This window comes from Fusarium odoratissimum (assembly GCF_000260195.1).
Source record: "Fusarium odoratissimum NRRL 54006 unplaced genomic scaffold supercont1.10, whole genome shotgun sequence".
Taxonomy (NCBI): Eukaryota; Fungi; Ascomycota; class Sordariomycetes; order Hypocreales; family Nectriaceae; genus Fusarium; species Fusarium odoratissimum.
This window is the reverse complement of record NW_022158696.1, coordinates 912,633-928,203: the sequence shown is the minus strand read 5'-3', so window position 1 is coordinate 928,203 and position 15,571 is coordinate 912,633. Positions and strand designations below refer to the sequence as shown.

Sequence of the window (15,571 nt, the reverse complement as noted above, 5' to 3'; positions counted from 1 at the left end):
CGATATGGCTTACCAAATGAAAATGAATTTTCACATGAACGAACTTCCTTGCAAGAAACCACATCTTGCATACGTAGTATATAATGTTACTGGCTGACAAACAAGTATTACAGCATCACAGAACGTACCCTTGAAGTACCCCATCCGTCTTTGGCTCCGTTGGGACCAACATATTCTGGAGGAGGTGATGATCATTACTTCCTAAGCGTTCTTTGATTTGATTGAACATGTACATAGTAAGTCTATCCTCGTCGTATATGATGGGAATTCTTCCTCCTGAAGGTTTCGTAAGAAACAACTCCTGTCAATTTGCGTCAAGTCGATGGTAAAGCAGAACGCTGAAATGAAAACCAACAGCCTTGAACATACACCTCTCATTGAAGGGAATTTGGCCTGCCTAGCCTGCATGGGCTCACCGGTAAGAAGCCGAATACATGCTCCGTATAACAACGTACGTACATAGAATCGGAGTCTACGGAGCATGTATGTTGGCCCACGTTTCTAGCTGAACTCTCCATCACCCGGCAATGAAGCCGCATGTTTCATGTGGTAACGCGGCGCCGTCTTAGCGTGTGAGCCATGGGGGATTTGCAGGAACGAACCATCCTATCGGCGCCATGAACCCTTGGGCTTTAACTTGGTTACCCGTTGGCTCGAGCCGGGGGGGGGCCAACTAAGCAAGCTTAGTTAGCCACAAAAAGGCAGGACAGTCACAAAACGGTGGGATAACCCTGCTCCGCCGGCTATCGCGAATTTCCTCGATTTTATATATAAAATCGACCTAAATCTAGATGCCAGTTAGCCAAAAAAGGAGTACTCTTATCTAAGTGTATTATGCCTTTAAATGCAAATATCAGAGCAGCTTAAGCGGTAGTTTCTTCACGCCAACGACTCCAAAAGGGCCTCTCTCATGATGCTTCTAATATAATAAGGAAGCCTCTTTCAATACGCAATGCTAAGCAGCAGTACAAGGGCTCCCATAAGTCGTCTATTGCGCATATCATCAAGAAGCTTAAAGAAGCCAAAACAGCAGATTTTAGCCTAGTTCCTAAGCCAAATAAGGGCCGGCTGCGACTCCTTTCAGATAGCAAAGAAGAAGCTATTATATGCTTTATCATTTAGATACAGAAGTCTAGTCTTCTGGCCTCTAAAGGCAAGATTAAAGATACAGTAAATATAATAAGAAGCCGCTGTAATGCTGCTGCGCAGCCGGTCTTAAAGATATAATACAGTCGCTTCCGTAACGATCATCCTAAGCTTAATACATCAATTTTAAAGTCAAAAGAAGCTGCTTACTATAAGTATAAAGAAGCCGGCATAGAGGAGACAAAGCAGTAATTTAAATAACTTTCTGAAGTTATCACCAGATATAGGATCAGCGCCTCAGAGTATTAGAATACTAATTAAGCCGGAATTAGAGTCGGAATACTACAAGAGCATATACAATGCCTCGTTATATATACTAAGAAGAAGACTTTAATAGAGGTATTCTCGCCGGAAGATAAGAAGACTTATATAGTAATTAGTATAGGTAATACCGCAGAAGTAACTACTCCTCCTTGGCTTATCTTTAAAGCTTTTCTAATAATTAAGTGGTCAGATATCAATGGTAATCCTAATATACGCTTTACATAGTTAGAAACAGCTTTTTCTAACGCCGAGATAACACTCAAGTAGGTAAAGCACTTTAACCGGTAGTCTTAGGAGAAATCTGCTATTGTATAATATTGTTAGCTGGATTTTGAGCAGTGGTTTAGGTATAATAAGTACCTAAAAAGCAAATTTAACCCTATTACTCTATATAATATGCCTCTGGGTATAGAAGGAAAGAAGGAAGAAGAGCTTATATGGCGGTTGCTTATAATCGACGGCTTTTCTGGTTATGGCTTTTTTGCCTTTAGAGAATATTATATAAAATTTAATATCCTTGTTGCTTTCCTTCTTCCTTATTTAATATATATACTTTAACTGATAGACCTAGGCGTTTTTTAGTGGTTAAAGAATGCATACTAAAAAAGGCTGCGAGAAGCTTTATAGAAAGGAAATCTGATATTTAACCGCTATAACTTTGCAGGCTCCTTCAAGGTATGTGTTAGCAGCTTATATCTTCTCTAAAAGATCCCTCTTTTTATATACTAATTCTTATAATATCAGGAGATCTTTAAAGAAGGCTTTATAGCTGCCTATATTATCGCCGGCTTCGAAAAGTTAGGTATTTTCCTGCTAACTAAGGTGCTAGCAGTTAGTTATTTGCTGAAGAAGAAGTTAAAGACTTGTAAGGCTATTAATCCGGCGCTATCTTTGCTTTTATCGGCAGAAAATCGCTTCCCTTTAGCCTCTGATACAGCAAGGGATATCAGTAACCGCTATCATAATATTCTAAGCTCCCTAATGCGCCAGGGACTTGAAGCTATACAGAAGATTATTAGCAAAGCTATTATACTTAAAGATATCATGAAAAAGCACGTTGCTAATCGTCAGGAGCATATTAAAAAGAGATATTATCAGAGAAAGCATAGAAAGCGAGGAAAACTAGTAGGAGATTATTTTCATAATATAAGCTTAGAAGAGCTTCGTGAACAACAGGCTAAATTTATTAAAGTAGGAGCAAAGGCTAAGTAGAGATCTCAGCTTCAGAATATATAATTTTTTATAATCCGGCAGATAGAAGAAATAAAAGCTAAGTAGCAGTAAAAGAAGGAGGTTATTATTAATGGCATTAAAAAGAAGATACGCTTTAAACAGTGGCTTAAATACACCAAAAGAGATATAGAATATGCTTCTCTTGATGCATTACGAGCAGAGATATCCTTATAACTAAAGAAGAAGGAAGATTACTTTATAATTAATACCCAGCTTGCCCCGGAAGCTTATAAGGCTATTTGCAACGCCGGCTTTGCAGCAAAGCCTCTCTCAGCAGCAGATTTAACCGGCCTTCTTAACAGCAATAACTCTGTTAATTTTCAACTTACGCAACCGCCAGCTAATGCCGATTTTAACAAAGAAGATAGCCTCATCGATTTATCAGAAGAAGAGGAAGTCGCAATACCCTCATCGCCGCCTTACCTGCCTAACTATAAGTCCCCCCTTCCAACGGTGCCCTCAACACCATACCCAGCTCAACACCAAGCCCAATTTCGCAATGCCCTTATTTCCCTCATTAAAGAAGAAAGATCTGCTATAAGAGCCAGTCACAGGCCTCAGGAAGGACAGGAAAGCACCCAATTTACTAGAGAAGGCATCATTAATCGGCAGGCAAGCTTGCCGCCGCTGCAGCTATTTCCCTCTTACAGTTACAGTCAATAGCAGATATATTATCACAGGAAGCTTCATTTCAATTAATTCAGCAATTTCACCTCTGTTAACGCCTTCAGAATAAAGATACATTGAAAATGCCGCAAAACACACCAAAAATCGGGCCTAACGGGTATCCCACCGTTTTATAACTATCCCGCCTTTTTATAGCCAACTAAGCTTGCTTAGTTGGCCCCCCCCCGGCTCGAGCCAACGGGTAAGCCCAAGGTGTAATACGGCAAGTAAGTAAGCTAGGAAGAAGGATGTTATCTTGAATGCCGTTTCCTCCAAAGAGAACGCCACATTATCGATGGCAACTTGAACATGAGAAGAGCTGCATAGTAAGAGAAAAAATGATAAGGCCGATGACGGAGAGCACTTAACGTGTCTCATAGACTCTGAGCTGCTTTGTTCATCAAGGTCGAAACGGGCCGCGCCTCAACTATTGAACCGGTAGCGGATGGGGCAAAGTTTAATGAGGTAGTTTGTACATAGAAGCAACACGCTGAACCAGCGTCTGGGTTCAACAAGTACAATTTTCATGAGTAGGTACTTCCATGCATGTTCGTAGGCCATTGATAACGCCATGAGGTAGTGCGTTTTATGCGGCGTTCTAGTCAGCACTGAAAGAGGACGAGATCATCATAGGAATGGCTTGTGCTTGTGCTCGCGTTTCTGTCTCTGGCCCTGAATCGATGGGCGGCCTGTATTTGCAAGACAGATGGTGGCCGAAAGAGAGTCGGGAAGAACGGAGCAGCTGTTTGGTAGTTCACTGGCACAAGGCTGATCTTTGCTCTCACGGGAATGGCATGTTTCTCATCATGGAGACTCTATCTTGTGAAAAAAGGCCTTGATGCCTAACTGATTGATTGTACTCTGCAGAACGACACGACATTGAGGAATATGTACAATAAATCGTACAGTAATGTTGTTGACCTCAATCAAAGCAAACAGTCATGCTGAGAGAATGGATGGGCTGGCCTCCGTTTCCGATTGTTGACCATGAATGGGTCAGATAGTGGTAATAAAAAAGCTTGCTTTTCAGAAGGCAAACAAACACCTTAATCAAAAGTGAATCCATTCAAAGTGGAGCAGAAGCCGGGGCCCTGAGCAGTGGTCATCTGGGGTGCAGCTCGGTAGTACATAGGTAGATTGTTTTACAATTGAATGTTGCTACCTACCTTATGCTGTGCATGCATCAGATTGATCAGACGCTTGCCAGGGTGTAATAGTAGGTAGATGCAATGATTTCCAAGATGTGATGTCCTTGATACATACGGAGTAGAAAGAACTCATCAATGAGAGAAAGAGCAAAGCTAGCTCGGCGATCGAAGTTGTTCAGGTTTCGTCTTGATTGAGGACGGCAGCCCCCACTTTCACGAGCAGCCCTTGGGCGTTGAGCAGGGGCATGATTTTCGTCTTGACATGTCGGTAATTCTGTCCATACATGAGATAGTTAGACGTAGATATGAGCCCTTGTACTCGCCCCGACCAATATAACTCGAATTGTCGAACTGTCAAACATGTTTGCATTTGCACATTCAGCTAGTTTAGAAAGAGGCGGCCGTAGATTAGCCACTTCGACAAGTCACGCCTGTCCGGATACACAGCATCATTACCGAGCCCATGGCCTTGTTTGCCAGTTTAACCCTAGAAGGAGTGGTTCGTGCATTGTTCGTCCCGTAGGCTAGGAATCTTCGAGTACCATGTGTTGGACCAGGCGTTGGCCTCGATTAGAGCTATATTGTTAGCCTCGGAGTAAATTGCGTTTACAGCGTTGTCTCTGTGCAAGCATAAATAAGAATGATAAATCATTGCTTGCTCACGCCGTTAGTTTGTATCGCGTATATCGCTTACGCCATAGCTCAGAAGCCGTTGCAAAGCTGTTGCTTGCTTCCAGACTTGCCGTTGCAAAGGAGGGGAGTAGGGAACTTCCATGCTGTTGAAGATCAACGGTTCCAGTGTGGACATCCTGGGCTTGAAAAGGTCTGAGTGCGATGGCCAGGGATCGGATACGGTGCAACTCCGATCATACAGTAACTGCTTACATCGTAAGTACTCCGTAGGATCACCAGCATTCATCATCGATGAGAAGAGAGAAGAGATTGGACATCCAGCAAGGCCAACACAAAAAGCGTGGAACTCCTATTCGATCATTGGATGTCCCTGGAAATATGCAGGGCCGATATTGCGGCGCCACAGGGGGCCCCCTAGGTCGTGCATTAGCTTTCCCGGGGAGGACTCTTTAGCTCATCATAAAGGGGGTCCGGCGTTGGTCGTGTCTTGATCATTTAGCGGGGTTCTGCGAAATGTGTTAATGAGAAGTTATCATTAGGCGAGAGCAGATGAAATTTCCTCTTTGCGGTTGCTGTTTGAGGCTTGAGCTGACTTACTGTGTGAAACTTCAGGCGGCATGAGGTACCTTATAATAGCCCGGCAAGGTACCTACCTTAGTAGATTGACACGGATCACCTTCCTTCCGTTTGCCGGTGTTGAAGTTCAATACCGAATATTACGTAGTACCGTTCCTGCTAGATTACGTGCCAGTAAACCCAGGCATCCAAGGTAGGTAGTGTTCAAATAAGAGCAGAGGCACAGCACTTGGAAGAGAATGTGAATTCCGATATTAGTAGGTACCTTGGTTGTACCAACTTTTCCATAATGGAACTGAAATGATATGATGGAAGGCCTCAGTCATCAAATCCCTCAACGGCCGGCCCCTCCTTCAGGAAATAAACGTTGTTTCAACGTTAACCCTCAGCTGCATCTTCTCAACTTTAAGCACACTCTTCAACAAATCACTTGTCTTCACCTTCTCGTTGTGCTTCCCGGGTCCCATTCCGCCGGCCAGGCCAGGATGTTAATGTGCCAGTGGAATTGCAGTCAACTGCAGGCTGCAAACCCTGCCCTGCCTAATCACTTTCACAGTCGACTACGACGTGCCTGACCAGGATGAATTCTCTTGGGACAACTAAGCTTCATTAGGCCAGGCGACCTGGTAGGGACGGGTCGAATCGAGAGAGGCGTTGATGGGTGTCCACCAGTCTACGGCACGGAATGGTCTAAAGTCAGTTATGAACAAGACCAGGCTATACCATTTATGTTTGTTTAAGCTGACGAGAAAAATCACTACTAGACCTGTTGGTCAACATTGCTTTGGTTGTTACGAGGGAATTTCATCTGAGTTATGAGATACTTGAGGTCGACATCCAAGATTCGATCGCTCACTTGTTGTTAGTCTCTGAAGTAAACGCCTCCTTTTCGGCCTCACACCTCTTCCGAATCCCTCCCTCATGAAAGCTTCCACGTTGACACTGTCACCCTCCATCTTCCTCGTCAACCGATTGACTCGGATTGAGTAAGCCTCGTTGACCCTTAATCAAAGACAACCAAGTCCGATTTCTCGGGCTCTGTCTGGAAACCCCACCTCCCGTCGACTACCAAGTGGACCATTCCTTTTTTTGCTCAGACTTTGCAGGGCCCCCATGCTTTCGCACCAGCCCGATGTTGGCCAGTCTTGGTGAAAGACATGTTCCTTGTTCCCTCACTCGCCGCTGTCACCTGCAAGGCTCTGGTCTCTTGCCGTAAGCCATTGGCCTGGTTCAAGTGAACGCCTCAGAAGTGGATACCCAACAAGGATATGGTCTTCTGCGCCCGCGTGGGCTTTAATCACACATTTGGCCCTGGGGATAACCCGCGTCACTACTACCACCTCCTACCTTTGGGCTCTCAAGATTCTCGATCATCCATTGAGCATTTCTTATCTTTCCTTCCTCGCCGTCATACTCGTGTCCTTGTCTTTTGGTTTATTTTAGCCTCTGCTTGTAACTGCTCCGGGTCTTCTAACTGCTGGTGCTGGTACTAGCTTATGATATTCTTACTTTCATTCTTTGCACCAGCTCAACCTACGTACGCTACTCACATTTCTACGGCCTATCGTCAGTCACTGATTGTGCTCGATGCCATGGCATTGCGTTCGTCTCTATGCTTCTGAGTGGGCAACGCGGCTAATTCAAAGCGCCAGTTGCTTGCTTATGTTGTAAGTCAAGACATGTTTTGACATTGTGGTACTCGGTACCAGTTTCAAATTCTTCCCGCTGTCGCATGTATTGCTTCTCTGATTTTCCGAAATCTATATGTTCATTCGTCTCGAGTATGTGAAGAATTACCCTAGCTAATATGTACATGCACAGTGATGGTGAAAATCACGTTACGTGATAGACAACATTGAGATTATTTCTGTCAATCTTTGAGCGCATTTCCTTCCTGTCACAGACGCTCCTTATTCCATTTCGAGAGCAAACATTTTCGACTGTGCACCGGTTTGCACGGGTGCATCCACAAGTCGCCTTCTACAACAGTCTTTGAAAGGGGACTTCAAAGCACCAATCCGTCTTGTTGCGTAAATCACAGGAGTCTTTGAGCGTCGCTAGCTGCAAGGCTACAGCCTTTACTTCATTATGGGTGTCTGGGAAACAGATGACGAGTATCTCAGTGGCCCGGCTGCTACTTCGCTGCCAACACCTCTAGATACTCCCTATCGAACTCCATCGAGAGCTTCAAAGAGGTCCCGGCGCTCGGTCACACCGCCTGGAAAGGATTCTTCTACAGCTCAATTACCAAACGAGACGGGTTCTAAGAGATCCTCACGAAATATCCCAACCGACGAAACCATCAGTATTCTCGATCCTCGGCGTTTCACGCCAACACTACACGCCAACCTCGTCTCCGAGATCTTATCTCTCCGCCGAGACCAGGAGGAGAAGACGAGGCAGATTGAAACGCTTGAAGCATCTCTTCATGCGGCAAAGGAGGAAAAAGAGTCAGTGAAGCAAAATCTCACTGAAACGAGTAAGGAGAGCAGGTCGCTCAAACGACAACTCTCCCTTCTCGAGGGTGGATCGTCCTCTGCATTAGGAGAACTTGCTCGGGAGAGAGATGAGGCTGTCGACTCTGTCGCTGATGCGAGAAAGCGACTCGAAACTGCCCAAAAGAAGATCCGGGTTCAGGAGGAGGACTCACAGCGTGTTCACGAACTATGGGCACAAGAGAAGGATAGCTGGGAGGAAGAGAGGCGGAAGTTTGAGAGGCGAATTCACGTTGCAGAAAGCCGCTTGAAGACTGTGCTTGATGAAGTCGCCGCATATCAACAAGCCCAAATCAACAATGCTCACGGTGGAGCTAACCATGGAACAGGCAACGGCCATGATAGTGAAGTGGAGGAAAGCGGCCGGGAGAACGATGCTGCTAGTGTGAGGACCATGAGTATGACCAACAGCATTCGCTTTTCCATGACAAGTGGCAGTGGGATAATGAGGCTGAATGGAAACTCTCTCGCTGATGAGCTCAACTTCGATGACGAGGATGAACAAAGCGACTTTGACGGCCGGGAAAGCGCCATGTCAAACTACGCAACATCATTCCACACTCGCAATCTCAGCCGCGACAGTCCCGTGAAACGGTTCCATGCTCGAAATCAGAGTTTGGAGAGTATCAAGAGAACTGGAAGTGTCACTCGGGGCAGACTTTTCATGAATCAGTCAGTGCCCGAAGCCCTGGAAGATGAAGAAAACGAGGGGAAAACTGTCTCTGCACCAGTTCCTGTGCCAAAGGTTTCGTACACTGACACAGGAATCCAATACTCGCCGCCACCTTCACCTAAGCTCCCTCCTGCGAAGCCTGCAACACCCGAGCCCCGTGCTCCTGTCAAGTTACCCGAAGTCGAGTGTTCGCCACGTGGTGACGGTGAGATTGAAGCAAACCAACGTCGGAAGCGTGTTCACCCCCCTCTCAACATCGAGCCAGCAGTAACTCGACGACTCATGGTCTCAAGCTCTGTTCAGACAACGGAAGAGCCATTGCTGCCTCCGACTCCTAAGACACCCAAATCACCTACTCGGCCACCGCCACCGCCGCCAGTACAGCCTCCTGTGGTCGAAAAACCCTTGATGGTCACATCTTCCACCCAGACCGAAGGCCCACCCACTCGCCCACCACCCGCTATTCCACTTGCTCTACCATCACCGCCCCCTCTTGCAATTCCTAGTATTAGCGTCCACCCTCCTACCAGTCGACCTACCACACCTAAGGAGCCGAGATTGCCAGTACTTTTCAAAGATTTCAGTTGTCAAGTTGCCTTGCCTTCTTCATCCTCTACAACCGAGGCAGCGGTACAGACGGAAGGCATACAGACTGACAAGCGAATGGCACTTCTCCCGCCCCATCTTCAGCCTTCTGCCATTTCCTCCCGGCCTACCTCACCAAACCCAACATCTGGGGTGGACACAACAAAAAGCTTCACACCTGTCCCTGGCAATGTCCCACCACGGAACCCGCGTCGACTCAATAGGCAGAGTTTTAGCGATCAGCCTTCCTCGCCAATTTCTCTCCCCGAGGATGACACCCTTCATGATGCTTATCCTGGCAACAACGATGATGGCCCTCTCTCCAACCAGAAGGCCCCAGTGCGGCGGCCACATCGTTTTAGTAGCCTCTTCGCTGGCTTTGATGGAGGTAGCTCTGATGAAGCAGACGATTTTGGTGATGTAGACTTAAGTGATTTGGAGTACCGAACTGCATTGTCTGCACCGCGTCCCAAGTCTATTTCAAGTCGTCCTGGTAAACGCAGCTCAACTGGCACGACTGAAACCAACGGCACAATCCCCACGTCCCCTGAACAGATTACTATGCGACAGGGTCCTCGCGTTACCACAGAAATCCATCACGCTTTTACCACCAAGCCTGGAAGAGGCTTCGAGAAGGGCCCTGCTGCCATGCCATCCAACCGGGCTAGCGTTATGCGAAAGGCCGCGATGATCCAGAATGGTATTGCCAGTCATCAAGGTCAAGGACGGGCGAGGAGCCCAAGTTTACCTGATAAAAACCCTCCTCCATTCCCGATCCCTACAAGAGCCAGCTCTAGAAACATGCCTCCAAGTGCAAGCGCTCCAAGCGATGGTCAGAGAAGCCCAACTCGAGGTGATTTCTTCCAGCGTCGTGGATCAGGTCGCGTCTACCGGGCAGGAAGCGTACGAAAGGTCAGGTCTGCCGCTGCATTACCGCGTAATCACAGACATCGTAAGCAAGGCAGTCGATCTTCACCTCCGCTATCTCCTTCTACTGAGGCCCCTGAGAGCCCAGGCCTGCCTCCGTTGCCCAAGAACGACATTACGACTCCCCGCACTCGGGCTCGTCATAGTGGTCAATTTAGGCATCAGCATAAGCTCTCTACCAACACTGATAACACATTCAACACATACAACTCATTCAACACATACAATACTGGCAATACTGGCAATACGCTCAATACTTCCAGCACTGATCCGCCCTCCAATCCGAGCAGCCCTCAGAATACGAGTGTAGTCGATGCCATCGCACAGACCATGGTTGGCGAGTGGATGTTCAAATATGTCCGCAGAAGAAAGTCTTTCGGCGTTGCGGAGAGCAACGGCAAGGACGATACCGGCAACGATCGCCACAAACGATGGGTTTGGCTTGCACCCTACGAGAGGGCTATCCTCTGGAGTAGCAAGCAGCCATCCTCTGGCAGCGCCTTGATGGGTAAGGCTGGCCGAAAACGTAAGTTGCTCACATTGATTCTACGACTGATACTGACTAGCGAACATAGTGACTATACAATCTGTTCTCGATGTTAAGGATGATAATGCTCCACCGAAGGGAGTCGCAACAGTGTTCAACCGATCAATTCTTATTTTGACACCACAGAGAGCTCTCAAGTTCACGGCAGATTCTGCTGACCGGCACTATATCTGGTTGACAGCTTTGTCATTCCTTGCACATTCATCGCAGGCAATCCCCGAAAACATCTCTGCACCACCGCCAATACAGCAAACGCCACTGCCAGACTTTGAGGCTCCTCGGCCCAAACTGAAACGGGGTGGAATTAGAGACTCCATCCGTCTTGCTAAAGGCCGAACGGTTGGTCCTCGTGCTGGACCACCTAGTGTTCCAAGTATCCCAAGTATCCCCAGCGCGCCCTCTTCACAACTCGGAGACGTCACTAGTTTTCCCGTTACGGAATCTGTAGGAGGATTCTCAAGTACACACTCTCGAGAAGACTCGAGAGATGCTGCAGAGCCCCCATTTATACCACGTTTCCATGATAGGAATCAAGGAAACCAGGTAAACGTTCACGGACGTAAGAGAAGCAATACAGGCGGCCATGTACCGCCGCCGCTCTCTTTCCGGGGGTTCTCTGGACCCATTGGGGGTGTTGGTCATCACCAGTCCACCAATAGTACTGCTGGTAATAGCACTGGAACTGCAGGTTCTTCGGATATCTATCAGTCCCAGGCTTCGAGCAACGGAACTTGGGCAATGAGCCAAGCAGGCTCACAGCGAACTTCTGAAGCTTCTTCACGACCAAGCAACTTCTTTGATGCCATTGGCACTGTGCGAATGGAGGCCTTTATCAGCCCGCTGGCATTTTCTCAGTTCAACGACTATCCTGATGAACAGGACGAATTCCGTCACTCACTTCGCAGACGGAGTAAAGAACAACGAAGACGACAAAGCCGAAGTCGACATCGAGATAGTTATAATTCTCGCAGCACCCGTGCAACACACGATGACTATTACCATGGAAGCAGAACTGCCGGAGAGGAGGACTATTTCCGTGATGATCCCTTCAAGGGATTCTAGCATCCATTTGATTCAGCACAGTAGCCACGACGGCAATTATCACTTTCATTATCTTTCGATTTCTTGGTCATGTTCATTGGTTATGGCAGAGCTTTACGCAGCATTATACCCTTTTCTATATAAATATTTGGGATCGGTTAAGAACTTGGCCCTCGCGGGCTAGTTAACAATCATTGTGTGTGGAGTTTTGGTACTATCTTTCTGATAAATACTTTGTATACACTGAAAACCTGGGAAGGGGTAGGGGCTGTGGGATCCGGAGGTTGATGCAAGTGAAGTAGATGGCATGTCTCAGCAGATAACAGGTTCAAAAAAGACATGCAAATCAGTCCAATCCGGTTCAAAGAAACCAGGTTGGTCTTGAAAAGTAGATAGATAAAGGTAAAACTGGCCTAGCCCATCTTAACATTGTCGCCTCCAACTGATATGTGACTTTCGTTTCGGATCTTTGGCTGCCACGTTGGTGGAATCAAACACGACTGAAGTCTTCGTCATAATAATTGTCTTATGGTTTGGAGACGGGTTGATGGACAAAATCATGGATACTTGAAGAATGCCCCACTAACGAAATTTCCCACTCACTTACCCCGCGATCCATTGGTGTAGCTCTTCAAGCTTCATTATTTTCTCTTTACTTACCTATTACCTGGATATATAGAAGCCAAACAAGGACAGGCTCGCCTTTTCTCCCCCTAGACTGCGGGACATATCAAGAGCCGATACCTACATACTACCTGAAACTTGCTTTCTGACTAAACTCCGAGCCAGGCTGAAGCCAGTCGCAGCAGTCATGGACAGTCCCATGGTAACGGAAACCCTTGAGCAGATTCAGACACGGCATCGTCGTGAGCTCAAGGACCTGCAAGGCCGCATAACGGGAAAGAAGAAGAATGCCACAAAGAAGACGCGCAAAGGCGTAAATGACGAATGTGCAGAGATGGAACGTCAGCTGCGTGAAAAGCAAGCCGCCGAGATTGCCTCTTTGAACAACAGCGATGATAACAACAGCGACGAAGGCGACAATACCGCCGCCGAAGCTCAAAACCAGCCCCAGGAAGACATTCTAGTGAAAGAGACCGAGAAGCTCTCTGTCTCAGAACCGGAACAGCAGCAGCAGCAGCAGCCGGGAAAGAAGCGCAATCGTCAGAAAGAGCGGCTTGCTCGACGTGCTGCTGAGCAGGAGGCTGAGGCGCAGCGTGCAGAAGAGGAAGCATCCAGTATGACCAATCACCGAGCCAAGGAGAGCGAATATATGAAGTCGACGTTTGAGAAGCATGGGCTTGTGGAGAAAGATATCGCGCCCGATGGACATTGTCTATTTTCAGCGGTGGCGGATCAGCTCGGCCAGAATGACATTCCTCTCGGAGACAGTGACACCAAGGATCCAGCATACAGGACGGTGCGACGAGTGGCTTCAGAGTATATATTGGAGCATGGAGACGACTTTGCGCCGTTCCTCGAGGAAGACCTCCAAGACTACGCTCGCAAGATGCGAGATACTGCTGAATGGGGTGGCCAGCTTGAGCTCATGGCGCTGGCACGACAGTATAAAGCGGAGATCCGAGTGGTACAAGATGGGCGCCTTGAGCGTATTGGGGAGAAAGAGGGAGCCGAGTCGGGCAAAACATTATGGTTGGCATACTACAGGCACGGCTACGGCTTGGGAGAGCACTACAACTCTCTCCGAAAGGCACCATCATGAGAAGGATAAGGAGATCACTTTTGTTCTTGTGCGTACATTGGCGAAAGATCATATGGTGGTTGTTTGGTATCGAGACGTAAAAAAAGGAGATTCGGTGGCCAAACTATTCAGCTTGGTTATCGACTCCAGACTGAGAGGAAGTCAAGCACTGCGCCATCTGGGCTGGTGCCGGCCTTGTGCGTTCGAGTTGGTTTGAGAAGACTCAGTCGATGTAGGGCGTCGGCCCAAGGTTTTGAGCAAGGGTCTTCATGGACGGTACCGTCGTCGTTGTATGCAATTTCTTCGCCAGGAGCTGCTAGGAGGGCTTCATAGAGCTCCGGGGAGACTCCCCATGGGGGACCATTGGCGGACATGGGTTTTGTCGAAGGGAATTCGAGACAGACGAGGCGACCATCATGAGAAAGCAGCTCGGTCATGCGCTTGGCCCATTTTGGTCTTGCTTCGCGAGGCAGAGCGCACAGAAACTGTACAGTTAGTTGGCTTGCTGAAAAGTAGAGGCGCCCAGGATATGTATCAACCCTGGGCTTCAAGAAGTGGAATTACCGTATAATCGTAGATCAGGTCAAACTTGCCATCAGCGCCAGCACCTTTGGCCCAATGTTGTCCGAAGAAGTCACCAGTAATCCAGTGAATCTTTCCTTTATCCAACCCATCGACAGGTTTGTATAGACCTTCTAACTCGGCTTGCTTTTGGTTCTTGATAGCCTCCTCCTTTGCAGCAGCACTGAAGTCGAGGCCCCAGACATCATAACCCCACGAGCTCAATAGCAGAACATCATGACCACGCCCGCAACCGGGGACTAGAGCCTTCTTCTTTTCAATAGCGCCTGCTGAATCTCGGAGGGGATGGCCGCGATGATCATGGTGTTGGGAGGGCGGTACGAGATCAGGTCTTTGAGCGAGGAGGTCGTGAAGGGCAATGGAGGCGGTTCCGCGGTCCCATGGTGTTAAAGCCTCTCTCCAGCAACTATCCCACTTCTCGCCCTGCTCTGCGAAAGGAACAGTCGAGATGCGGTCTTCTAAAGGGTTTTCGGTAGCCATTGGCGCTTATGAGGATACGAAAGCGAGACTATGTGGCGGTGACGGAAGGTGAAGAATAAATTTGCTCGATTTGGGGAGATACAACTCGAGCCCTTAGATAGCGCGCGTTATGAGGTGAGGGGGAGGGTCCTGTCGGCTCGGGATGGATCGATATAAGTTCGGGATGGAATAGGATGGTGGGGTTAGACAATGACGAAAGAGGGACGTTTGTGGAGAGCTATGAAAGCTGTGGAGGTTAGCAATCGATGTCAGTAATTACAGAAGTGTGACTTTGCTTGAGGTAAGTAATGTAGTTGAGATTCTGAGGTTGGAGATGAAAAGGCAGAATCAAATCATTTTTCATTTGGTCGCGTGCGTTACTCAAGTTTCGGAAGGAGAAGGAGTGAGAGACACTTTGTACGGACATCCGGAGTAGGCACTCTTCTAGCGTGTGCGCTAGGTAAATGTGGAAGGCACCTATGGAGTAAATACCTGGCTTTACGCTCCAAGCAGTTGCTGTTTCTTATGAGTGATTAGGTAAGGTGGGTAGATATGGTGCCCTTTATGTAAGATGTTGACGGGCGAAACAATGGTTGATTGCCATGATGTCTTACGAATGATGGTGGGGGGTTTGAAAAACGTCAATGGCTATGTCTCTCCGTCTTGAAGTATGAGCCTCAGCTACAACGTAAGGTATAGGCAATTATGAAACACACCTAATGTAGACGGGGCGGAAATTGATGTATAGATATGAGTGATATGGTCAGCCTGTTCCCTGCTTGATAAATGACTTGCATGAATAGGCTGGTACAAATGGCACACGCGAGCAACTGTAGTCAGATCTGCGGTTGCACAGTCATGCCGTGTAACGACACACGACAAAGCATCTGCAGT

At 47.6% G+C, this 15,571-nt stretch overlaps 3 protein-coding genes across 4 annotated transcripts; 2 read left to right on the top strand and 1 right to left on the bottom strand.

The window, feature by feature from the left end:
- Nucleotides 1-5,982: 5,982 nt before the first annotated feature.
- Nucleotides 5,983-12,374, top strand: FOIG_07225 (uncharacterized protein). 2 transcript variants are annotated; one of them, XM_031206682.1, is made up of 4 exons: nt 5,983-6,361; nt 6,431-7,333; nt 7,488-10,872; nt 10,922-12,374. In XM_031206682.1, the coding sequence occupies exons 3-4, from the start codon at nt 7,755-7,757 to the stop codon at nt 11,953-11,955; spliced, it is 4,152 nt and encodes a 1,383-aa protein (XP_031063801.1). In that variant the 5' UTR covers nt 5,983-6,361; nt 6,431-7,333; nt 7,488-7,754; the 3' UTR covers nt 11,956-12,374. The 2 variants fall into 2 exon arrangements, with proteins under 2 accessions (XP_031063801.1, XP_031063800.1); XM_031206681.1 differs by having other exon boundaries at nt 6,431-10,872.
- FOIG_07223 (uncharacterized protein) lies at nt 12,332-15,567 on the bottom strand. Its single transcript, XM_031206679.1, has 2 exons — nt 14,201-15,567; nt 12,332-14,121 (listed from the first exon to the last, which is right to left on the bottom strand). Exons 1-2 carry the CDS (start codon nt 14,696-14,698, stop codon nt 13,774-13,776), a joined length of 846 nt encoding a protein of 281 aa, XP_031063798.1. The 5' UTR covers nt 14,699-15,567; the 3' UTR covers nt 12,332-13,773.
- FOIG_07224 (uncharacterized protein) lies at nt 12,531-14,312 on the top strand. Its single transcript, XM_031206680.1, has one exon. It carries the CDS (start codon nt 12,746-12,748, stop codon nt 13,655-13,657), a length of 912 nt encoding a protein of 303 aa, XP_031063799.1. The 5' UTR covers nt 12,531-12,745; the 3' UTR covers nt 13,658-14,312.
- Nucleotides 15,568-15,571: the final 4 nt, after the last annotated feature.